The 25770-nt window shown below is 34.4% G+C and overlaps 2 protein-coding genes across 2 annotated transcripts; both read right to left on the bottom strand.

The window, feature by feature from the left end:
• Nucleotides 1-3563: 3563 nt before the first annotated feature.
• On the bottom strand, nt 3564-9227 carry LOC121239986 (pentatricopeptide repeat-containing protein At5g66520-like). Its single transcript, XM_041137408.1, has 2 exons — nt 8579-9227; nt 3564-6374 (listed from the first exon to the last, which is right to left on the bottom strand). Exons 1-2 carry the CDS (start codon nt 9115-9117, stop codon nt 5525-5527), a joined length of 1389 nt encoding a protein of 462 aa, XP_040993342.1. The 5' UTR covers nt 9118-9227; the 3' UTR covers nt 3564-5524.
• Nucleotides 9228-10166: 939 nt separating this feature from the next.
• LOC121239941 (DNA (cytosine-5)-methyltransferase CMT3) lies at nt 10167-21451 on the bottom strand. Its single transcript, XM_041137348.1, has 21 exons — nt 21144-21451; nt 20079-20110; nt 19780-19882; nt 15415-15522; nt 15205-15324; nt 15022-15121; nt 14714-14913; nt 14518-14583; nt 14167-14427; nt 13964-14022; nt 13782-13848; nt 13364-13693; nt 13220-13288; nt 13053-13139; nt 12886-12973; nt 12114-12229; nt 11915-12019; nt 11769-11812; nt 11567-11636; nt 11374-11477; nt 10167-10430 (listed from the first exon to the last, which is right to left on the bottom strand). Exons 1-21 carry the CDS (start codon nt 21348-21350, stop codon nt 10256-10258), a joined length of 2511 nt encoding a protein of 836 aa, XP_040993282.1. The 5' UTR covers nt 21351-21451; the 3' UTR covers nt 10167-10255.
• Nucleotides 21452-25770: the final 4319 nt, after the last annotated feature.

The raw sequence follows: 25770 nt of genomic DNA, 5'->3' as shown, positions 1-25770 counted from the left end.
GCATGCCCCTTTAGTTAGGCAGCTTTTGCCAACAATTAATTAAATAATTAATGAATTGCGCGTGTAAAGGTAAATATATATGGACCGCCATTTTTCAAGACATATATAGCTTTTTCCCATATATAATATCTTCCTCATTGCCTTAACTATATACTAAACTCTGCCTTCACTTTATGATCTTATGGCCACCAAAAAATAAAAACCTTCGCTTTTTTTTATTCACTATTCTAATTCTCATCTTCCCACGTTCATGTCAATGGTCGGTCGTACGTGTTGCGTTACCATTGGTAGACGCATATACATGAACAAGGAATCTGAAATCTTAACCATGAATTATTCTCACCGGCCAAAAGAATTATCCCGAAAAAAGATCAGCCTCCGGACCCCATCATGCAAGTAAAGCTACACGTACCTAGCTATATCACATATGGAGGGTAGAATGTAGATTACACAAAGCCATTTTCACAAAGTTTGAAATTAGCAGATCAAGAAATATCACAACTTCATGATCATTGGCGTGATATCCACGCGCATGCAGTCCTTGATCGATCTATATAAGCTTCGTTTGACTGCACAAAACCTTTATCCTAAACAAAGCCAGTTGATGATTCTCTAGACAGCATTTGAAGCCCCTGGCCTCCTCCTCCAAGAATACATGCAAAAAACCTTCAGTTCAAACCCAACTTTCTTCAGTGCCCCGCCTTTTTTCTAATTAAGCATATATATATATATATATATATAATTTATATGCATGGCTAGATCATACTATAACCAATATTCTTACTTAGATTACCTCTCTTTCCCTAATATCCATCTCTGCTTCTTTGTTGTCATACTGTTCTTCATCGTGGGTTTCACATGGTACATGACCTACGAGTCGGTGTTCGAGGACCTGATCAATCAGGTTAAACTCTTTTGCTTGATTGTGCCCTTACTTGTATTGATAATACTTTACTGCCTATCTAGTGGTGGTGTTTCATTTCTGATACCTTTTCAAGAGACGGATTCGATTCATAGGGCCGGAGGATCTCCTTGTCCTTGGGGTGTGGCACTCTTGCTTATCTTCCTCTTCTTCGTGATCTCCTACCAATCTTCTTCTAATGAACGCTGGTTTCCCTTTATCAACAGATCATGATCATATTGATCAAGTTGTTTTACCATGCACTTCTCTGGGTCCCTTGTGAACAAAAGAAGAGAAAGAAAAAGTGGGCTTCCCTTGTCTTTTTCTCGTACAAGACTAGCTTAATTTATAACTTTGATTAGCTTTATATATAAATATCGCCAGTCACCAGTTTTTATGCAGCAATTATATGTAGTGGGCTTTTGTTGCACTTTCGTTTTGTTTTTTCGTTTTGGTTTTGTTACTGATATTGCACTTGTATAAGTCATGGCCACCAAATTGATCATCTTCTTGATCTGTTTGGTATATTGGAAGCGGCTGTGATCGATCAATCATTGTATAATATATTTTACTTCTAACTAATTGATGATCTTGTGATTGATAGTTTTGAAGATTATTTTTTTTGTGTACTCTTCTATTTTCTTAATTAAGGTGGGTTAGGTTTCAGTGCAACGTACGGGTCAAATCTGCATTAGAAAATTGAGGTACCAGATCAGGGATCTTGACCAGCACCTGGCCGACTTGAGGCTCAATGTCCATTTGAAGTCCCATATTATGGGGATAATCAAAATCCTCTGTGTTAAAATCTCATAAACTAAAGAGTAATATTAGGATAGTCGTGTGCAAGTATTACGTAATTGTATTAAAAAATGATAGAATCTATTCTAAAAAATTAAATTTTTTTGTACATATATTGCAAATATCATTTTCTCGACTAAATACGAAACTTCTAAATCTACAGTAAAATTGGTTGGAGAAAAAAGAGAGTACGATCCGAAAAAAAAACTGGTTTTGCCAACCAAGCAATTGTACAAATTAATGACATTCCTCGTGCTGCGTGTAGCCCTACCACCATTGTATATATGGTACGGCAACATCAATGGCTGGCCGCTGGCTCTTTGTGAGTTGCAAAAGCCCCATGAGATGGCACCCCTGGCCTGCGTCTTGTAACCCCACGGAGAACAAGATATATAAATAGAAAAAGCAGGAGTAGTGACTGTGTATATTTTGAAATCGTTTCAGAGGTGTCAGATGGCACGTTAGTCTTCTTCTGATCTCCCACGTGATACTGGCAGGTCCACGGGGCCACAAGCTAGGGGGCCAGTACTACTACGAAAAAGTCTGAGACTGACTAAAGAGAGCAGAATAAGAAGACGACGATAGACCCTTTGGATTCCATGCTACCAACTCATTAAATAGTACTCTAATATATATTAGTTATAATCTATTTATAAAGCATATATTCATCATAAAGCTGAAACCTTTATCTGGACGCCCCAAGATCAGCTAGCTGACAATTTGTAATATTGGAGTTTGGATCATGTCTATGCTTAATTTATGGCAGTTTAGAACAAGAAAGATTTTGAAGACACTGGCCATTTAATTCCTTCAAGGTCTTTTTACTCAATTCTCTGTTGTTGTCTGGTTATATAGGCCAGAGCAGAGCTAATTTGCACCAAATAAGGATCAAAGCAGCTTCCCACTCATGACCTGTTAGGTACGTAGTAAGTAACTAGAATTTAATGTGATAATGGGGTTTTTTGACTTTATCAGCATGCAGTAAGTCTTTTATAAAGATCACTTAGGGTAGGTTTAAGTACTTATATATACATACTCATAAAGGGATCGGTGGAGTGGTCCTATTATATGGGACCATGCATATAACCCTAGCTCGCTCAACTTTCCAAAGGTTCTCCTTATTGTACTACTTCCACTAGCATTACTCATATTTTTCCTTTTTACTTTTACTTTTTTTCCCTTTTCTAAAATGTCCCATCTGCTCTTCATGCACTCAAACAATACCTGCAATATTAAGTTAAAGTTATGTTCAAACGCGTGCGTTTGGGCCCTTGGGGTTACTGATCAATAGGGCGAGTGATCAGTACCTAATTAGCTTAATTCTGCATGTGTGGCTTATATATATTGCTCGCTCCCAACCCATGTATTGTAATTGTAGTCTGTGAACACTAGAGAAATTATAACGGCCTGCAGCTTCAGTCAGCTAATTTCTTAATTGCTAAATGGAAGTTTTTAGCCAGCCACTAGGGAAAAGGCAAAAGCTAGCTAGCTCCCAGCTGGGAACCACGTTGTAAAGCCTATCTTCCAACTTTCCTGTTAAAGATGAACAGGAAGCACGTCACGTCCATACCCACATTTGAGGGCAAAAGCCAGCTAATTATAAGCCTGTGTTTGAAGCTGGACGAAAGCAATTTAGAAGAAGCAGTACTACTTTCAGGGAACTCCCAGTACTGTTCCTATGTTTGGATAATACGAGTTCTTTTAGATTAAGAATCGGTTAATTTTTTCTTCTTCACATCTATAGAGAAGTACAAAATTTTAGTGAAACAAAAAGATGACACCGAAAGTCTGGAGAATCCATGATTTCTACTTGTTGAGACGATGATACGAGTTCTTTAGATTAAGCAATTAAGTTGAACAGAAAAAAATAAAACCGTACTGATCAAGATTACAATTTGCTAGCATAGCAATAGCAGGCGCAGCTAATCCTTCTCCTCACTCTTCATTTTCCATAGAAATGAAATGGAAGGTGGAGAAGGCTACAATATTATATATATGCACCCAAAGTACATGCACACATTACTGAATGGACATACATGAGCTCTACTTAGAAGAAAAGGCCAAGCAAGGAAGGTTGATAGGATATGAGAAAGAAAAGCAGCAGAAGTACAGAGGCCACGCCCCAAGGTGAGCCCCCGGCTCGGTGGATGGCACCTGGCTCGGACCCTGGCATGGGGAGGCTAAGATGGCTACCTGTGGAGAGCAAATGAACAGCAATGACTAGCAGCAGAGGGGAAATTACCAGCAAACGTTGCAAGAGTTCGGATGCTGTAGCCATTATTGCATCATAAATTACATAACCCAGAAATCCACAGATGCATATTGTAGCTGCCATTAGTAGCCAGTGGTCTGAGAGGCCGAAAGTACTTGACGTTCTTGATCTTGAGGATGAGGCCATTAGGACAAGGGCTTGGGGGTACTGAGTGAGGCGTAGGGAGTGAAAAGGGTCAAGAAATATCAGACATACACATGCAAGGATATATGGCCTAAAGGGAATAAATTAAATAATATTAATACAGGAGGACCAGATGTACTTTTGTATTTTATTCGATGGATTTATGCACACTTAAGTTCTTAACTCCAGTAGGATGAACTACAGGAGTCATAGTTTGAGGCTTTTGTCCGGACTGTACAACAATGGGCAATAATTTAACAATTGCACCTTAGCTTAGATTTAACTCATTCATTTGGAGTCATGTGATTGTGGAATTTAATTAGTACTCTCACTTTAGCATTTCTATGCACAGTTCAGTCAGTTATCAATCAAATAATTTATTGATATGGATGCATGGAGAATACTAGAATTTCAAAGGAATCCCATATGGGGTTACTATGCCAACTTCAGAATATTCTCAGCATATAGGAAAGAGTTCAGTACCTGCAAGCTTCTAGCTGCTTTGACAATTATCTATTGAGCATGTAATGAGATGTTTCGCATGCTTAAATAGATCAAAGCTCTACACACTAACAAATGACAAGATGTATTGCCATATCCAACCCATGCCACTAAGCACTTCTGGCAATGCCATGCAAAACTTCACTTCCTCATGTCAGAAAATGAACAGAACTGGCAACCTTTTGCTGCAGGATTTTACCTGAATTTTTATACATCATGATGTCCACCTGTGCTTGGCCTGCCAATCTCCAATACTGCAACAACTTTATACTACTATAATAAAAACTAACAAAATGTGAATCAAATAAAAAAATTATACATGAAAGTTCTGCTGCACAAATTAGAAATAGTCCCTGGTTACCCCTTTGCCCAAACGGACTGTTGAGAAATTTAGATCTTACTTCTTGCAAATTTTTGCAGGTCTTACATCCTGGTTCATTTACCAAATTACAGAGAAATCAATTTATTTATTGAAAACAATGATGAGTATTTCATTACACTCAACAAGCTGAGATTGACAACAGTATGTAGGCTGCACCGCTTCTTGGGAATAAGTGCATCAAATTAGAAGAACTATCACTAAGAAATATTCCCACGCTAACGATGTGGCTGTCACCAAGAACAAAAATCCTTGGAAGCTCAAGCACTTTGTTACCAAAGATAATTCAACCAGGAATTCACCCCTTTTAACTTTTAAATATTAGTGTGATAAGAAACACGCACTTTGGGGTGGGAGTAACACCGCAGTACAACTCTCCTTCACAAAACAAGGGAACATAACTATACAACTCTCAAGCTTCAAAACAATATCAGTGATTCATCTATCTGTCCTTGTCCCTCTCACATAAAATTTTTTCTTCATCCCTACTTTCCTAGCATAATCATCAGATTCCCATATAAATATAACTCGATTGGCCAGAGGTCCACAATTAACCTACAGCCTCTTCAAAAATTATTTCCTCAGAACCTCCATCTACTTCCATCCAACTGCACCCTGGAACCTTCATCAATCCCTTCTTTTTCATGGCCACTCTCAGGTCAGCTGCATCATACCAGCGACCAGATAAAGAAGATACATTAGCTGCAATTACATAGTTTGCTCCAAGTTCAGGCTCTAATTTAAGTAAAATTTTCCTCAGGTAATCATCCAAACAAATGCTTCGTCCATGGGTTTTACATGCACCCAAGAAGCTCCTTATTATTATTGAGTTAGGCTCCAGTGGCATCTTCTTGATAATCTCATAAGCTTCATCAATCAACCCAGCTCTTCCAAGCAAATCCACCATGCATCCATAATGCTCCATTGCTGGCTTGATATCATAAATTCTTACCATCTGATCAAAATACTTTTCCCCTTCATGGACAAGACCCAGGTGGCTACAAGCTGACAAGATCCCAGCAAATGACATGCTGTCTGGTTCCAGTCCAGATTGTTCCATCTCAGTAAACAATGAAATAGCATCTTGCCCATGGCCATTATGTGCAAGACCAGATATCATAATTGTCCAAGACTGCAAATTCTTCTCATCCATTGAATCAAAAACTTGGAAAGCTTTCTCAATATACCCACACTTGGAGTACATTTCCAGGAGAGCTGTCCCTAAAGCAACATCCAACGAGATGTGGTTTATGATGATGTAGGAATGGATGGACTCCCCAATGCTGATATCGAGAAGACGAGTACAGGCAGAAAGCAAGCTGACCAAAGTGACTGAGTTTGGCTTTTCATTTGCTAGCTTCATGTGTCGGAACACCTTAAAAGCATCTGACAGGCAGTTGCTGTCAACCAATAAGAATAAGGTAACTGGGGTTATGATAAATAAATAAAGACTTTTTTCTTTATAATAAATATATACATGAAAATTACAGAACAAAGGAGATGGAAACACTTGGTTAATAACATCATAATTATAGTCATTGACTAATTTGAATGAATGTTCGCATCCTGACAATGATTCACACCTCATAACAATCACAGATTGTTATCTTAGAAATCAAGAACTGGAGGTAACACTTTTTGTGATCTCATGACACAAGGCATAAACCTTGCAGCTTAGCCATGATTGATGCAACTTATATAAACTAAACTAGAAAGAAAGCATAAAGTGGGATAGAACAAAGGCTCAAGAAAATTTATGAAAATGCAGTGAAACAGACCAAATACACCTAGAGGGCAGGTGAACAGGTGTTATATTCACAATTATGAGGAATTTAAAATATTCAACAAATCAAAGTATTAAAGTAACCATAGAAAGGGAAAAATTCTGAAAAACTATTCAAAAGAAAAATCACTCTAGACCGCAGCTACCATTCATTAATCCATTATAGAAGTAAATGATAGACACTCACAAAACCTTTGTTGACACAAAACCTGACTTGCAATCCCCATAAATGACCCACCCGATCTTTGTAACACAGCAACTCCGGCCACTTTTATAGCTTCACTCACTCACGAACTCGTTCACTCCGCTGGAACTCCAGCACATCAATAATCTCAAAAATAATAGATAAAAAAATCAACATGTTGATGATCTATGTTTAAGGGGGGAAAATATTTGGCTAGGAAGCGCATAATTTCACAAAGCTTTCTCTCACAAGAAACAAATCCGGATCACTGAAATAATGCCCCAGGTACCCAGGAAACCACGCATCATTCAATTTATAAAGTAAGGTTCAAATCAAGATTAAATCAGGATTTAGAAACCTTGTAGAAATCAAACTTGGGTCATTTTGCTCGATCAAGCCGTCCCACTCACGTCTAGCAAACTATCTCGCAATGCTTCACCCAACCGCAGGTCCTATGCGTGTTTAGTGACCATCAAATTACACATCTCGCTCAACCGATCATCTCATGAGAAATAGCGAAATCTTGACGTCTCATTTATCATAGCTTCGGTTGACCATGAGTCTCATGGGAGTCTAGAGAAATGTCTATTTCTTAAATTTTTCATCCAATTTTAAACTGAAGTCAACCGAAACCAATTACCACTTAAAAGTATTAAATGTACTAAGTTTGTGATTAGAATATGCCAACACATTATTTTTACATTAACAAATTAGAATAAGTTATAAGTAATGTATACGAAGATGCATTATACATAATACATGTCTAACAATCTAATGTATTTTGGCAAACACATACTGATCTTATTTTGAGAAAGTTACGTTTCACCAACTATTAATACCTCTCCTACCACCAACTGGAAAAGAGGAATATAAAAGAAAAAAAATATGTTGAAAATGTTGGTTGATTTGTTGAATAGCAGAAGCCTTTCATAGTATTTTTTGTTATCCAGAGTGAAGTAAGTTTGAATAGTTTATCCATTCTCTTCACTACTATCATAAGTCTTCTATGTGAAGCAATTTTAGGGTTCTTTCATAATCTCGATTGAATAATAATAATGACTTCATTATTGTAAAGAATATGTTCAGCATCATTTGTCATGAGAACATGTTAGATACCAAGAATCAATTGAGAACCACTGTAGATATGTCGGGAAGAACTTTTTACACATTAGTTTTCCTAGTGTACTAACTCTAGCATATGTCTGGAATATTAATTGCAACTTCAACAACAAAAATATAGCACATTTTATAAGTAAAAGGTCCATGTAAAAATCAAGAACTCAACACAATAATTCAAGGCATCCATTAACAGTTCAAGAATGGGTGTAGCAGTGGTGAATAACTCAAGAACTAAAGTACTCTATATATCATCGTCAAGACTTCATGCTCAATGGAAAGTTTAGTGGCCAGGATCTTTTGATTCCTAGGGGAAAAAAAAACTATAATTAATACAAAGTTTGGCAAGGTAACAAACAACATTAATCATCATTTTTTACTAAATGAAACCAAATAAATTTAACAGCACTATTCTCAGCAAGCTTTCAATCAAAACAAGCCTCCCAATCATTCATATTGAGGTTTAGTAAAATGTAGAGAAATTGAATAGGAATATTAATTGAAGGATGAAAGGGATATACCAAGCAACATATCCTGCAATCATGGAGCTCCAAGAAACCATATCTCTGGCAGGCATTTCCTCGAACACCCGCCTTGCAAGCCCGATCACGCTGAAAGCTGCATACATTCTCAAAAGAGTATTTCCTATATATCGATCCGAGTTGAAACCTGCCTTTATAACCATTGAATGCACCGCCCCACCTTCTCCAACAATCAAGCACTGACCGCAGGCTTTTATAACAAAAGGGAACGTGAAATTGTCAGGTTGAAGCCCAACCCTTTGAAGCCGAGAGAACAGCCTCACTGATTCAATCGGAGCTGAGCTCTTGGTGAATTCTCTAATAATTGTATTCCACGCAAAAAGTGGAGGAATAATGGGTACGTTATCGAACACTAATTTTGTGAAACCCACCGAAATCGGGCAAGCGGAAAGGACAAACTGAGAGACGAACTCGGCGTCATGATCGATAGCGGTTTTGACGACCAGCGACTGAAGTTGAAGAAGATGGGTGGTAGATTTCGACCGTTGGATGAGGTTTTGGATTTGGCGGCAAATCATGAAGATACGTGAGTTTTGTAATCAAAGTAATGTCCTAACATAAAGGGAGGCTTTTTCGAGGGAGTAAACTCGGTTGCTGTCCATGGCTACAGAAAATCACATTTGCAGACTCCACGAGACTCAAATGGATCCATCTACGACACAGATAGCACCAAGTAAAACTCAAGGGACTTCATGTATGCTAACATGACGCAATCGGATTCAAGCTAGCAACGTTTCACTTCTTTTGAGTTTTATTATCCTCTCAGATTTAGATAATTAAAAACTATTTATATTATTTAATATCACATCATAAAATTATAAAAAGAATATAAGAAAATGGATAAGAATAATATCTATATTTGTAATTTTATTTATATCAATTTACAGCAAATCTGATGTAGCTATTGGATTGGGTAAAAAATTTAGAATTTTAAATTTAAATTAAAAAAATATTGATAAAATAGAACCTTCACAAAGCACACTACCCTATATTTTGGTAATACAACTGTTCTCACAGATATTTTCAGATTATTTCTGACTCCTCTTTGCAACTAGTTTTGTTCGAGTTTTGGGCTGCAATCATGTGTCTCTCTTTAAACGGCAATCATCAATCAACTATTGCAGTGGTGAAACGCCAAATCCGGTCTAAAGGCGTACTGTTGAACTTGGGTTTCTCCCAAAGTATGTTCTACGGTTCTTCCCCTTGGACTCTCTTCAATCCCACTACTCGCGTGGAACGCTTAATTCACCAAAATGGGACAGAATTCTAAGTTGGAAATAGCTGAGCTTTACGGGATTGTGATCTGAATTTCTGTATATATATATATATATAGAGAGAGAGAGAGAGAGATTCAGCCGACCTTTTAAAAAGTCCAAAGATGGGGTTCGATTTTTCAAGGCCTCTCTCTCTTTTACTCGGAGTAAATTATGTGAACTTTTTTCGTCATCTTTTAAGCAACAACACAGGAATAAACAAACCTTAATTTTTACCAGAAAGGCAAAAGGCATTGAATCACAACCGAACTCGCGTCGAGTTTATCTAATAATAGAACATCTGACAAAGAATGTACATAAAAATGCTATGATTGCATTTGTAATTCCCTGAATAGAATAATATGTAATGCTCAAATACAATGTATCCTTTCCTACGTAAGAATCAATTATCATCTTCAGATGCTGCAGAAGAATACCGTTCCAAAATATTAGGGAATTTAGGAGGCAGTGTGAATAAGGGTTCATCGACAGTACCGGACGATCGACATGCTAAACCTAATGCATAGCCTAATGCTCGAGCAACAGGTACTGCGACAGCATTCCCAACTTGAATATATCTGAAACAATATTATAAGGGTAATTGAATTAAACCTACCGAACCCAAAATAATAATATTAAGGTTAAATTGCACTTCCTACCCACAAACAATATTATAAAAGTTACTATTTGCACCAAAGATTAAATCGACCATTAATATAAAAGAAAACTTGACCAATTTGCATAATCTCAAAGGATAAATTTAAATGGTAAGTGCAAAGTGAAACCTCTTAAATCTCGTTTGTTTTTGTAAATGAGTTGAAATAAAAATTAAACTATTTATTTTTTTATTTTTTTTTTTTAAATTTAAAAATGTTGAATTGTTTATTTTATTTTGTGTAAGAATTTGAAAAAGTTATAATAATTATATGAAATAAGAAGTTTTGTAAAAATGAACAAGGTTTTATAATCTAAGGTACAGATTGTAATTACTCCAAAAAAATAAAGAAACTGATACCAACCTCAGAGGTATCTCCAATTCACAATAGATGACACTCAAAGGTCCATAATTCAAGTTTAATTTGTTTGATTATTTTGGGATTCAACAAAGGTTTCCTAATCAAGGATACTGTTTATTAACTATGCTTTAGTTTCCATCTGTATTTGGAATTAGAAAAATTTTGAAATGTATTTTTTGCGGAGTTGTCAAAAGAAGTTTGGAATTAGAAATTTTCTATCAAAGTATTTTAGATTTTGTGAAAGTTTTGCCATAAGAGCTGAACAAATGATTACATGCAAAATTTTGTAGAAGAAAACGATTTTAGGCGTTTAAAAGCTATTTCGGTTGAAAAATAGAACAAAAATCTCAACTTTTTTAAGGCAAACATTGTATCTATTAAAAAATTGCCAAGTATGATGAAGATAAACGGGCCATCTCGAAAGTGCCATTTCAATTAACTAAACCCATATTTTCATTATTTTCTTAAAGCATGAAATTGAAGATACAATAATTAAAATAGGTACCTCTCTTTAACAGGCCCACAGAGCTTGTAATAGTCTGGAAAACCCTGAAGTCTGGCATTTTCACGTATCGTTAGCACCCTATCTTGTTCAGGGTGTAATATTGCCTATACAGATATCAATATTAGTGTAAGCCATTAAGAATTACGTATCTACTTGCATATCGTTTACGCTTTAACCAAGTAAACAAGCTAACCTGGTTGTGAGGTTCTGCCCGTGTAACTACTGTTGGCACAGTCTGATCCCACCATAAACGGGCGAAGGGTCTTCAAGATTTGGCAAGTATATGAAAGACGACAAATTATTAAATAAAGTAGCGTAACAAAAACAAAAACAGTCAGCAACAACGTTTGGTTTTTTGGATATATTAATTATTTTTTGCTAAGATAAATCCTTACTTTGTTGAGCTTCCATTAACAAAACTCATCGCATAATCAGGCACCTATACAAAACACAGGATACAATAAGACTCATCAACACAACATGGCAGAGAACATATAGAGGAACAAACAGAAGTCTTCGAAAAGAAAAATGTAAATAGTACCAAAGGCTTTCCAGACTTCAAGTAAACTCTCTCTATATCAGGATCCCACTCGACTTTGTTATCAGGACGGACTCTAACACCAGGTAAATCTCTAAAATTTGCTCCCTGATACAAAATTAATTTCAGTAGACATATAAAGAGTGCACATCCGGAAAAATTATTGTTAAATAATAATTACTACAAGATCTGGGGGGGAAACCTTTTTCTTGGGGATCCTACAAACACGTTCGTAATCATCCTCGTTCAACTTTAGTGGACGATGATCATAAAGGACAAATTTAGATTGTTTGGCCTTTGGAGAAGAACCCGGCAGATCTGCAAAGAAATGCCCCCAGACGTTAGACATTTTAATCAGATCTGCACAGTTATTGAGCAAGTTTTCTTGACTTGAAATCTCCTTACAAAATACAATGGAAGAAATAGTTCGTTCAATGGAAATTTTCTTTACTGGAATTGATTTGGAAAGGAAAGAAGAATATCATATATGCATTTCATTCTGCAAGCAATTAGACATCATCGACGGGGAAAGTTAGTAGCCAACGGTGTATTACTCAATTAATTTTGGTTTCAGGCTTGTACTCCCACGAAAGAGCCAAATTGTGATAAAAAGTTAAAACTCAACCAAATCTAAATCAGCAGGTATTTGGAGGGTTTTCAACTAACTTGTGCATGTTCTTTTCACTAACCTATTTTTTCACGTCGAGTCATTAACATTAAACCATAAAACGATTTCTTGGACAACACAAATAACTATATAGGCAGTATTAGCTAATAAGGGTTTCATTTGATTAGCAGACTGAGAACACATTTTTTTTCTGGAGAAGTCAAGCGGAACGCAACTCGCATAATGAACTAACTAAAAACAAAAACCAAAAGTCATCCTAACTTTCATGGAATGAGCAGTAATTTACAATCCAGATATAAACATGGTTCAGTTTAATAATCCACGAATCACAAAAACAGCGGCTTACCCTCTCTGCCTAATCTAATAATCCTTTGAAATTCTGTCGTGGGAGCTTTACGATAGGGAATTTCATCTCTGTCCTCATCGTTCTCAACCTGAATAAGGTATGTTAACATAAATCGTATAACAATTGAAAAAAGATGGCAATTAATGGTAAGTAATGGTAAACAATACCGTAGGAAGGTCAGAAATGGCATCCTGAAGAAGAAGTTTTTCTTCCAACTTAAGATTGTGTCCTTCATCATGGGCAACCGTATTCATCTGCATCAGTAGATAAGTAATCTTATATAACAACCATCGGCAAATGGAATATTGCATAGAATGTTTTAAACATCTGATACCTCAAAAGCAACAGGAATAACCCCCCTTACAACAACATCATGGGTGGGGAGTGGGAATTGAGGCAACTTCTGCAAAACGTAAACAACCAATTGGTGCGAGAATTATATAGGATAGTAATATATCTAGAAAAATTAGTGACATACCTCAGTAGGACGGGCACCCCATATGAAAACACGCATGCGAAATTGTGGAAGCCCAAATGCACCTGCTGCCATCATTCCCATCCGGACTTGATAGTCCATCCCTATGAGACGACCTAATGCATATCGTCCAAGAAAACCATCCGCGAACTTTACAATGTCGACCACGTTTTCCATCAAAACAAATCTCGGCTTCAGATGTTGTACTAAATTCATATAAACTTCAAGTTGTTTATTTTTCTCGTCATCCAACGGATTCTCTTTATTCCTAAACCGATTAAACCCACTTACACCTTGACAAGGAGGTCCACCGCATATCACATCAACATCACCCTATGCAATTAAAAAAAAACCACAATGAAAATAATCATTAATTTGAATAACTAGTGACTAAATAGTAATCTGTAAAGAAAAAACTTACAGGTAAAGGTAAGATACTTGAATTGTAACCATGAGTGACGAACTCTTTTATAGTGTCCCTACAATTACTGTTACATAGACCATAACTATTAGCAATAGGGCTAGAAAGATGAATATACAAGCGCATAGAATATGTGATTGAGAACAAAAAAAGAGTAAAGTTGATTCGGTTCAATGGCATACCCCAATCCTTGAATTGGTTCCCAAGTGTCTTCAGAAGCACCATAACCTTTCCAGCGAACCTAAATATAGAAGATGACACCATAGAAGCCAAGAGAAACAATAAGACAAATAGTTTATTCATTTTGCAGCTCATTTTCTAAGACATCCTTTATCAGGCCAGGTATTTTCCACATCATTTAAGATTTAATTTGAAATTATTATACCTTAAGATATAATCCACGTTCTTTTGTCTCATTGGGATCACCATAACGTATTTTCAGTATCTTCGCAACTTCAAACACTTCCCCACCTTCTTCCCCATCTGTATCACCACTGCTACCATCCCCATCATCTACATCTTCTGTTCCAAAGAGATCCGAATACTCTTGCGGAAAATCACCACCACTAATCAGAGAAAAATAAAGGCATAATTTCTCCCACTCCTTCAGCAATGACAAAAAGTCCTCGGCAGATTCATTTCTAACCTGATTTTTCCATGGGTGAACTAATATAAGAACTTTCACTTACACATTAAAAGGCTCTCATACATTAATAGCAGAAAATGGAATATCAACCTCTGTCTCTGGATGGTTTAGTTTGAGACTTTCACAAGCATACTTATTCAAGTCAACTGCCCATTTCTGAAAGAGCAAATAAAAGGACACAAGTTGTTAGCACAAAAGACAACTAAAACAAAATAATAATAATAATAATAATAATAATAACAATAACAGGAGGCAGAAACTGGAGTGAAGTAAATAAAGAACTTACTGTGACAAGATTTAAACTAGACAAGCTTGCGCCAAGGCACAATCCAGTGGACATAGCACCACAACCAGAATAAAGATCCAACAATGTCACCTCCAGTTTATGATGCTTATTAACTTGGGAAACCTCTTCAAGTTCAGCCCCACTCACATCAATCTCACTAGAAATCGTTGATGATGTCTCACTGCTGGCATGCTTAGTATCTTCAAATTTATGTAAACAATAATAATTAATTAGAAGAAATGAAAGCAAAGCCTTTCCAATCTGGAAACACAAGTAGAATTAGGTTGTGGTGAAGAAAGAACTGTAACCTGGTGGTAAGTTAACAAATGTAGAGTATGGCAATAAATAGAGCATGTCGCAGTAATAGTCACAATCTGGAATTGACTTCCTCTTAGTATTCAAATCAATCTGAAAAGCAAACTTAGTTATAATCAAAATATTACAATTGAAACACGTAACAGAAACATAAATATTGGATCTTGCACTCATACATTCAAAGAAAGTCTCGCGATGTGTAATTTCTCAACTAAACAATCTAATGGGTTATCATCCCTGATTTCTGAAAAGAACACGCGCTTGGTATCAATCAAATCACTAAGGTTTTTAATGACCTGAAAGCAGAAAATAAATTAAGAATTAGGCATACCAAGCTAAATGTTGACCACCAAAAAATTAATAAATGATGTTAGAATGAGGCTTACGGTATCTTGAGCTCTATAGTACCACTGTGCTGTAAAATAAAGACTATGATCAACAGCCTCGAATAATTCCACAATCTTACAGATAAAATTAAGTTCCCCATCACCAGCCTAAACACAATATGCCAAAAAACACTAGTGAAATCCCACAATATGTCAAGTATAAAAAAGGACAATAAATTTCTTAAGCTTTAACAAAACTGATCTACGAATCCACAAAGTCAAATCCAACTCAGCCACAAGCAAGCATGTAACCATCTACCCTGAATTTGCTAACCTGAAGCAAAGTGATATTAGTCGAATTCCAACAATCCGACAACTCAATGCAGTTTTTAATGTCACAAAATCAAATCCCATCAAGTAGGTCCAATGTTCTAGAATCAATGATTTGATCAAATCTAACTTGATGGACATCCAGTTAAAAGCCTAGCTGCTCCTTGCCTTATCAGATGAGTTGAATTATCACTTTGGTGCCTTAGATTGTGTAGGTGTAATTAGTGATGGGGCACAAAAGAGAGGTTAGGGAGAAAGAAGATGGGTGGTTCAAAAATCACAAACCACCCTCTTACTTTTTTTCATCAGTAAGCAAGAATTTTATTGATCACATTATAAATACTTGAGAAATGTTAGGCCTATAAAAAGATTGAAAAATTACCTTCCAACCTTAAATGACTTGAAGTAGTAAGTCAAATTGTAAAACTCTCTCTAAAGAAAATCCAATATATCAAAATCAAACAACTTCATTTTGTAAGTTTTTTATATATAATTCTCTTTATAGGCCTCCTCTTTCCTTATACTGAACAAGCAATTGAAGACTAATGGCAGAGAAGGGAATGCTCCTTGCCCAACCAAGCAATCTCTTTCAAGGGCCCGACTTCATGGGCAAGAGATTATAGAATCAACGGCGTGCTTCTAGCCCAACCAAGCGAAGATGAGGGCCTAAATGGAATTATTGCATGTAGTGTAGAAGTGGTAACACTCACCCTCAAGCTAAAGTTGTAACACCCACCCCCCCCCCCCAAACCAAGCCGTACGACCAACCTAGCTCAAGAAATCGATTGCGATATAAGGGCTTAGTAAATATAACTATTTACTAAAGGAGGTAATTGAGAAAATTGAAAGGAGGTTAGCTGGGTGAAAAATTATCTACTTGTCTAAAGGGGGAAGATTAACTCTAATAAATAGTACTTTGTCTAATCTTCCGACTTATGTCTTATCTCTTTTTTTGTTGCCAACAAGGGTAGAAAGAATAATTGAGAGTTTATTTCGGAACTTTTTATGTGGTGGTAAAGGAGAAGAAAAAAGTTCTATTTAGTTAGTTGGAAGAAGGTTTGTCAACCAATTGATTGTAGTGTGTTGGGGATAATAAAAAAAATTGAGATTGTTTAATAGAGCATTACTTGGGAAATGGCTTTGGAGATACCACTTGGAAAGAAATGCCTCATGGAAAAATGTTATTGATGTAAAATATGGTAGTTTGTGGGGAGATTGGTGCTCAAAAGATACCAAAGGTGCATATGGGGTGAGTTTGTGGAAGTTCATTACAAAAGGATGGGGGGAATTTTCTAATCATATTAGATTAAAGGTAGAAGATAGGAAGAGAATACTTTTCTAGCATGACTTACGGTGTGGGGATTCTACACTTAAGTTGGATTTTCCCTCACTTAAAAATTGCAAGGGATCAAAATGCAATTGTGGGATATTCTTTCTTTTGCATTGACATATTCAGTGGAATGTTAACTCTTTTAAGGATGTTAATGATTGGGAAGTGGATGATGTTAGGCTTTTATGAAAAGACTTTACAGTTCAAAGTTGATGCTAGGTAGGGAGGACAGCATGCTCTGGGTTCCTAAAGGAAATTCTAAGTTCTCAATTTCCTCTTTTTCCAGAATATTAACCAGTCACAGGAGCTGTGAATTCCCCTGGAGAAACATATGAAAAGTGAAAGTTCCTTCCAAGGTTGCTTTTTTCTATTGGGTGGTATCCCTTGGTAAAAGTGTTGACAACTAAAAATCTTAAAATAAGAGGTATGTAAATTGCTGATTGGTGTGTCATGTGCAAGAAGGTTAGGGAATCTGTTAATAATTCTTTGTTCTTTGTGAAGTGAACAGGTTCTTGTGGTATGAGGTTTTGAATCGGATTGGTCTACTTTGGGTAATGCCCAAGAAAGTGATGGATTTATTGATAGGGTGGAAGGGATTGAAGGGTAGAAAGACTGTTGTTGATATCTAGAAAATGATGCCTTCTTGTCTCATGTGGTGTCTATGGCTTGAAAGGAATAGGTGATGCTTCGAAGACAAAGAACATTCATTGGGAGACCTTAGAGATTTTTTCTTTAGTACTTTGTAATGGATGATAATTTCCGACATTTGTTTTAGATTTCGTTTTGTTTTTAGATAGTAGGTATCTCCTTTGTATACGTCATGTGCACTTGAGCTTATGTCTATTCTTGGGAATAAAATCTCTTATTACTTATCAAAAAAAAATATAACTGCAAGTTGCACCTCAAACTTCTCAATATGTATAGATTATCACCACTCAACATCTTATCTCAAATGAAATGACAGTCAATCTCTATATAGATTCTCAAACATGGGATTGGCAGCAATATGTAGTACAGCACGATTATCACAAGATAACTATTGATGAATAGGAACATGGAAGCCAATCATTTGAAAATAGTTTTCCAACCATGTCAACTCACTTGTGATGTGAGACATTGCTCTATATTCAACTTTTGCACTAAAACAAATCACCATTGTTTTAATACCTCTAAAAAGGTATATTTAGAAAATCTCTTGAGGAGAGACCTGCAAAGCAGTCTGCTCTAACAGATTTGACTCATTTGAGATTTTTTTGTGGTTTTGGTTTGTCATGTGTCTCTTCTTGGTTGTGGTTTTGGGTGTATTATAAACGATGATGTGAAAAATCCTCCCACATATTCAACAGAGATGGCCCAAGGGTGTGGCTGAAAACAAGCAGCCATATTGCCACCTCGCCTGAGCAAGGCCAAGGGCAAGGGATGGCAACTATCTGTATACGGCAAGTAGCAACCCTACTCATAATCAATCCCCTAAATTTACGTATAACCCTTAGCAATTAAATGTGCCATCAAACATGTGAAAAGGCAATGGAACAAGATCTCATGTCTAATTACATGAAGGGCATCCATTTCAAACTCTAGCTTTCCTCAAACTCGGATGAGATAATGCATCATGAGTTGTGTTGGGAACAAAGAACCTTTGAGAGTTGAGATCTAAAACAAGAGAAATGAGATATGGCATGACAACAAACAAAAACTAATAGTCCCGAGTGACACAAGAACAAATTCTTTTTTTTTGGAGTGATAGATCATGATTCTCAACTTATACAATAAATGTGCATCTAACGGAAAGGAAGATGTGGAGGCAAATTGGCCAATGGCCACGAGCGATTAAAATTAACTTGAAAGGGAACTATGGTGAATGTTGGTAAAGGTTTCCACAGAGTAGGTTCAAAGTGTATATGAAGAGTATAGGAAATGAAAGAGATGATAAAAATCAGAAATCATATTCTTGGAAAGAATAGAGAATTATTTTGAGCTAGGAAACATTTGAAAAATAACAAGCTATTCGATACACCCACATTATGACCTTAAAAACTGCCCTGCCAACAACAACCACATAACTAAAGGGATCCCAATCTCAAGCATAAAGTTTTCTCATGTAACCAACCAAGAAGCATAACAACCATATAATTAAAAGAAACTTGAAGTTCTTATAAGAGAGATGTAGCTATGAGAACAAATATCAAAGCATTAAAGTAAGCAAGTTGCACAAATAACATCTCGGGATACATAAAGAAAGTATAATTCCTCTAATATTGTTTGATCACATTTGCAAAAGTATCTTATATTTAACTCCCAATTCTTAATCAACCTCTTAGTAATGTACTTTTTTCTCAAAATTACAGCAAGGGGAAGTCTATAGATTGGCACTCTTTACTTGTGCATGAGTATAATAATATCGTACCAATTGATGAGCCCTTCAAGAGGGTCTAGACAACGAAAAGTCAATGCTCCCTCAAAATAGACCAAGTCATAAACTAACCAATACCCCACTAAGGATAAAGTGGCACCAAACTAGTGGACAAAAATAATGAGCATGAGTCTCATCTCCCCAACAACGTATCCATGGAAACTCAAACACATGGCCTCCCATCAATTAAACCGTACTCATAAGCCTTTACCACTAAGCCAACACCCTTAGTGATGCCGCTTGATAGTATTTTACAGGTACCACTTGCACTGAAAATGATAAACAATAGCACTCTATTCAACCAAAAACAAAACATACAACATACAACAAAATCCTAGAAACTACAACTCACTTTAACATGAGCATCATCATAAAGATCATAAAGGATCCGCCCATCGACCTCTGCCCGAGTGTAATGGCGTAAAGCTTGAATAATCTCCTCTGAATCATCCTTACTACAACAAATAAAATTAAGATGCACTTTAAACGAGTAAACAACTGTAGAATATGATACAAATTGCAGAGCAAGACCATAGACATAAAGACAATGGCATTCAAAATCACAACCCAAAAGAAGATTATGTAGGAAAAATGCTACATATGAACATAAGTATGAGCATATTTAAATAAATTCTTCCATCAAAGACTTACTCATTTGAATCTTTTGTCCCAACTACGCGCTTCTGAAATAAAACATAAAGTTACATTACAATGGACATAAACAAGAGTGTAAGATAATAAAACAAACACCAAAAGTGCTCCGCTATCATATCGACAAATTTATCAAAGATGCATAAAATTAGAATTTTCAATTCCATCTTCTTTTCAATCCAACTAACCCTAAAACAAATATTCGTCTAGCATCAAGTGATTTAAGTTTATTAGAAAGCATGGACTAAATCTTATCTATTTCTGTTCTTCTCTGATTGATTTATTTTTTCATTCCTTTGTATCCAATAATATTTGAGTTATGACTAACAAACAAATAGAAGACGATAGCTATGCACTGCTTAGTTTCACAGTCAAGCAATGAAATCTTGCTCCAAATGAAAGTGCTACAGAAATGCTGATGTTCAGTTCAGTTGTTCAATGGAGTGTAACGCAAATGTCTCAGTTCAGTTGTAGTAACTTTTAACTCCCATAAACGAAAGACAACTGAGACACTGCTTACACAGAATATACATACCATAATGATGGAATAAAATAGCATCCTACTATCTTTACAAAAGATCCACTCAATATATCTAGAATGGTAATTCTATCATCGTACTGAACTGTCTATTTCTACTATATTTTCTCAACTGACCTTTTTTTTTTTTTTATTTGTCTATAACAAGGGAATCATTTGTCTTAACTTGTGCAATTTCAATTTCTAAGAAAGAAAACCAACACTTAAAAAGCAAGCAAATCAAAATAAAAACCCGTTATTTGTCATCCAACCCACGTGGTACAAGCAACCAAACAAGAATCGAGACCTATGTAAGGCATAATTTACCTAGAATACATTGAGTATGCACTTGAACTTTTAAAATGTTATTTTAACTTAATACAAGATTTATGTCCTTTCAGCTGAAGCCAATACGACCCTTAAACTTGACTTAGTAAGTTCATCCCACAGAAACCAAACCATCATTTGATGTTTCCAGCAACCATTTCAGGAGAAGACTTGTGCTCCAAACAGAAGCCCCACATACAAATACACGAACGGTACATTACCTTCGCCCCGTACCGCTTAGGCCACCGACTCTTCGCCTCCTCCACCGGGACAGGGTCTCCTACTAACCTGGCCTCTACCTCGCTATCACTCTCGCTCCCGGCAACATTGGCCACTATCTCTCTACGCTTCCTCGGAGAAGTGGACCCGGCTTCCACCGAAGCTGCCTGTTCGTCTTCCTTGGATCTCATCGACCTGCGCTTCGCCATTGCCAATTTTATCAAGAAGAGAGACAGCCAGCCAGCCAGAGAGAGAGAGAGAGAGCAGAGAAGAGCTAGGGAGATATTAGGGTTTAATAGGGAAGTGTGAAAATTTGAATGGTATGGGAGTGAGCGGGAAGCGGAATAAAAAAAACGCGGATTACAAAAGTGGACTACAGCCTACTGGTCAGGTTCTGAGTTTTTTACCGTTAGTGCGGATTTAGACAGTGTTTGGTTGATTTCATTATTCGTATCCCTTTATTTTTGTTCCGAACTCTATAATTCAGTGCATATATATAAAAATAAATAAATAAATTATCTATTAGATTGATCTGTCCACGTTGTGTGATGAAAAAAAAAGTCTTTATTTTATAAAAGAAAATTTATATTCTCAAGACAGTGCGTAGAGCACACTTAGTAAAGTAAACATAATAAAGTATTTACATTACATAATTTAATTTAAAAGATAAATTTTAAAGCTTACAAATCAAATTTTATAATTTTAAATGATGTAGATAATATGCTCTACGTATAAAATAATATAATAACTCTTTGCAAAATTGGCATGGAAAATATCATCAGTAAATTTGGATATGCTATTTTTAAGTGAGTCCTCTATTAAGGTTGTGTTTAGCTAGTGAGCTGATTTCATATATTTTGTGAATAGTAGTAAAAAAGTAATAATAAAATATTAAATAGTAATGAATAATAGTAAAAATTTGTAAAAATTATATGAAAAATAATAAATAATAGTAGAGTATTCTTATACCACTTCACTATCCAAACAAAGCCTAAGAATAAGATTACGTTGTTATTGTTACTTTATATTGATTCATTCTTAAAACAGAAAGATAATAATGATGATGGTAATAATAATAATATGTTCATTTCAAGGCAAGCATTCTGAATAATGATACATGTATAATACTTTTTACAACTCTTTTTTACAATCATTATTTAATTGATAATATTTTTGTAAAATGATGTTAATTTTAGAAATTATTTTACAAAAATGTCCTTCATTCAAAACAAGATTGTGTAGAAAGTTGAGGTGTATGTATATTATTTTCCTTGTTTATTTTAGGGAGTGGAACGATTTAAGGAGATTTGATTCCATTCCATTTGATTTCATTCAATCAATTTTATTGGAACTTCAAGAAAGTTGTCCTTTTATTTCCACTGATTCAAGGTTTCTATATATGACTTCATCTTCTCAATATGCTACTATTGATATTAATTGCACATGAATTATAATGTTTTTAACAATAAAGAATCATTTAAAAGTTGGTAGTTTGAGATTAGCATGTCCTAAAATTCAGGTATATGATGTTATCTAATTGTATTTTGATTTAGAAACTTTAGAAGATAAATTTTATTCCTCAACCAATATATCACATATAAACTATTAAAATGTATCATATTAACAAATGTTATTGCCAAATGTATGTAGCTTGATTGACATAAATCCACAGCCTTTAAAATAACGGTCTTGAATTCGAAATCTCCATTCCCAAACGTATACCAAAAAAAAATATATATATGTTATTAAAGATGACAAAATATAACAATAAAAACATTGCTCTTTTTATAATTCTTTTATCTTAAGACGACAGAAAGATAGACATATGAATTCAACCTATTGCATTTATAACTGTTCACATGATTTTCTCAAATAATATTATATGCTCAATAAATATTACAAGTGTTGTAGAAGATTTTTGCATGGTCATACTGGTAAAGAAGTTATCTGGTAAATAAGAAAATTATCATCGAATTTTTCCAAATCCTGAAGGAGTGGGGACAGTCTCATGATTAAATATCATTTCTCTTTCTTTATTTATAGAGAAATTCAAGAGAGTGAAAGTCTTTTTTCCCATTCCACTCATTTTCCTTCTTATGGAATGATCTTTTATAAGGCTTTCAAATATTTATTTTTTTTTAAAGTCAGTATATAGAGCACATTATACACATCACTTAAAATGATAATATTTTATTTACAAAATTTAAAATTTATTTTTAAAATCAAATTATGTTACGTAAAGAGTGTGTGGTGTATAAACTTTAAAATATACTCTTCATAAAAGTGGAGCTTAGTGGCCAATATCTAATAAGTGAGTTTTATATGGTTATTTGGAGAAATTCTATTTGCTTTGCAAATCCTTCATTAAATAGAAAAAAGTACCATTTTGATAATGATATTATTGTAATTTTAAAAAATTTTAAATACAAAATTGACTAAGCTTACACATACAGTCCCCAAATGAGGATTGTACGTGACGTTGCGTGGTTATTTACTATGTAGTGGGACTCTTTGAGTGATGACCATTAGGTCCCGTTTGGATAGTAAGATAAAATAAGATAATTTGTGAATAATAGTAAAATATTTTATGAATAATAGTGAAATAGTTTAAATTAAGATGTTTTATTAGATGTTAGGAAATGAAAGAGAAAAAATTAGATAAAAGTATTATAAAGTTAAAATATTGTTAGAATATAATTTTTTAATATAATTTTTGTTTTAAGATTTAAAAAAGTTAAATTATTTTTGTGTTTTATTTGAAAGTTTGGAAAAGTTATAATAATTATGAAATAATTAGATAAAAAGTTAAAATTTTGAAATTGAAGAATATTTATATTTATAATATTTAAATATTAAGATGAAATGAGATGAGATAAGAAGATATTGTTATCCAAAAGAGGCCTAACTCTTTATATTTCTAACAATAGAGCTACATTATATTTTTATATATCTCTACATTTAGTTTTTAAACTCATCTCAACTCATCATTATAACTTTTTCAAATTCTAAAATAATAATAATATTAAAAAATAATATTCTAACAATATTTTATCATCTCAACTCAACTCAATTCAACATTCAAACACAGCCTAACTCTATACTCTAGAGTTCCTGTCAACTCTAAGGTCCCGTTTGGATTGAAAAGTAGTCTCAATTCATATTTTTTCATCATTATAATTTTTTTAAATTTTTATATCAAATATAATAATTAATTTAACTTTTTCAAATTTTAAAATAATAATAATAATAAAAAATAATATTTTAATAATATTTTATTTAATTTATTTAAAATTATTTTATCTTATCTAATTTCTCAATTCGAAAGAATTTAGAAAGTTGAATATTTGATACTAAATTTTTCAGAAAATTATGGAAACCTGGAAAAAAGGGATCTTTTATGGGGCTTTGCAAAAGTAGTGGGGCCATGAATATGTTTGCATCCAAAAAAAGGTTTATAAAATGTATTGTTATAAAATGGCGGGATCCATTTTTATTGTAGTTTGAAAAAATGGCGTGATGAAAAGTTAGCAAGTGTTTTTTTGTTTTGATACTGTTTCAGTTTTTTCTTCTTACGAAAATTGGAGATAAATTGTTTTTGATGAAAAATGTTTTAATTCCAGCTGTCCTGACTTGATCAATTTGTGACATGGTTTAAAAAATTTTTGAAAGGGAAATGCTAGTTGTCTGGAGGATGGGTTTCAATATAATTTTTTTTTTTTTTACTTAGTGATTAATGAAGTATTTTTTAATGATGTTGTGATTTTTTTTAAATGTTAAAAATATAAAAAAAATGAATGAAAAAAATAAGGCCAAATGATCTTATTGGGACCCATGCTTGAACTACACTCTTGGTGGGTGTCGCACGACTCTTTTTGAAATTAAAGAAGGAGTTTGTTCAATCCTCCATTTGAGAACTCTTGAAAGACTATTGAAGTAAAGATGTTATGTCAAGAGCATAAAGAAGGTAGGAACAATACTTGATTAAGGCGTCGTTTGGATAATGAGTTGAAATAAAAGTTGAATAATATATTGTAAGAATATTATTTTTTTAATATTATTATTATTTTAGAATTTTAAAAAGTTGAATTGTTTATTATATTTTGTGTGAAAATTTAAAAAATTATTATGATAAGATGAGATGAGATGAGATGAGATGAAATACTTATTATATCCAAATGGAGCCTAAATCTAGTCAGAATTGTGCATTGACAATGGTAGGAGTCAACAACTCTTTTAGGAATCTCTTTAAAATTGTATTTGGATGTTGAACTAAGATGAGTTGAGTTTTTTATAAATAGTAGTGAGTTTAGATTGTAGAGTGAGTTTTGTGGGGGTCCACCTAAGATGAGTTTAGATGTATTTAGATGTTAATATGAGTTTAAATATATTTATGAAAAGTTAAAAAATATATGGGTCCCACCAATGATAGAATAATTAATTTATTAAATCTTTTATTAATAAATAAAAAAAATAAAACATAAATCCAGTCAATGCATGTAAGAAATAATTTCTCACTACTTTTTGTATGCAAATCTTTTCTTACTCGAAATTTAAAAAAAAAATATTTTAATTTAACCAAGCCATGGAGAATAGTAATAATATTTTATTTTAATTACATAATGTTTGGGG

This window comes from Juglans microcarpa x Juglans regia, chromosome 7D, assembly GCF_004785595.1.
Source record: "Juglans microcarpa x Juglans regia isolate MS1-56 chromosome 7D, Jm3101_v1.0, whole genome shotgun sequence".
Classification (NCBI taxonomy): domain Eukaryota; kingdom Viridiplantae; phylum Streptophyta; class Magnoliopsida; order Fagales; family Juglandaceae; genus Juglans; species Juglans microcarpa x Juglans regia.
The sequence above is the reverse complement of the archived record's forward strand: the minus strand, read 5'-3'. Positions and strand labels throughout refer to the sequence as shown.

Bases quoted from the DNA above. Each gene is read 5' to 3' on its own strand.
- LOC121239941 (XM_041137348.1), bottom strand. From the start codon at position 21,350: ATGGCGAAGCGCAGGTCGATGAGATCCAAGGAAGACGAACAGGCAGCT. The intron at 15,523-19,779 runs GTGAGTTGTAGT...TATTGTGTTTAG, and splicing joins ATGATGATGCTCATGTTAAA to GCTGGTGATGGGGAACTTAA. The intron at 11,813-11,914 runs GTACTATTTACA...TGTTTTGTATAG, and splicing joins TGAAGTCTGGAAAGCCTTTG to GTGCCTGATTATGCGATGAG.
- LOC121239986 (XM_041137408.1), bottom strand. From the start codon at position 9,117: ATGATTTGCCGCCAAATCCAAAACCTCATCCAACGGTCGAAATCTACC. The intron at 6,375-8,578 runs GTATATCCCTTT...ATTGGTTGACAG, and splicing joins ATTGCAGGATATGTTGCTTG to CAACTGCCTGTCAGATGCTT.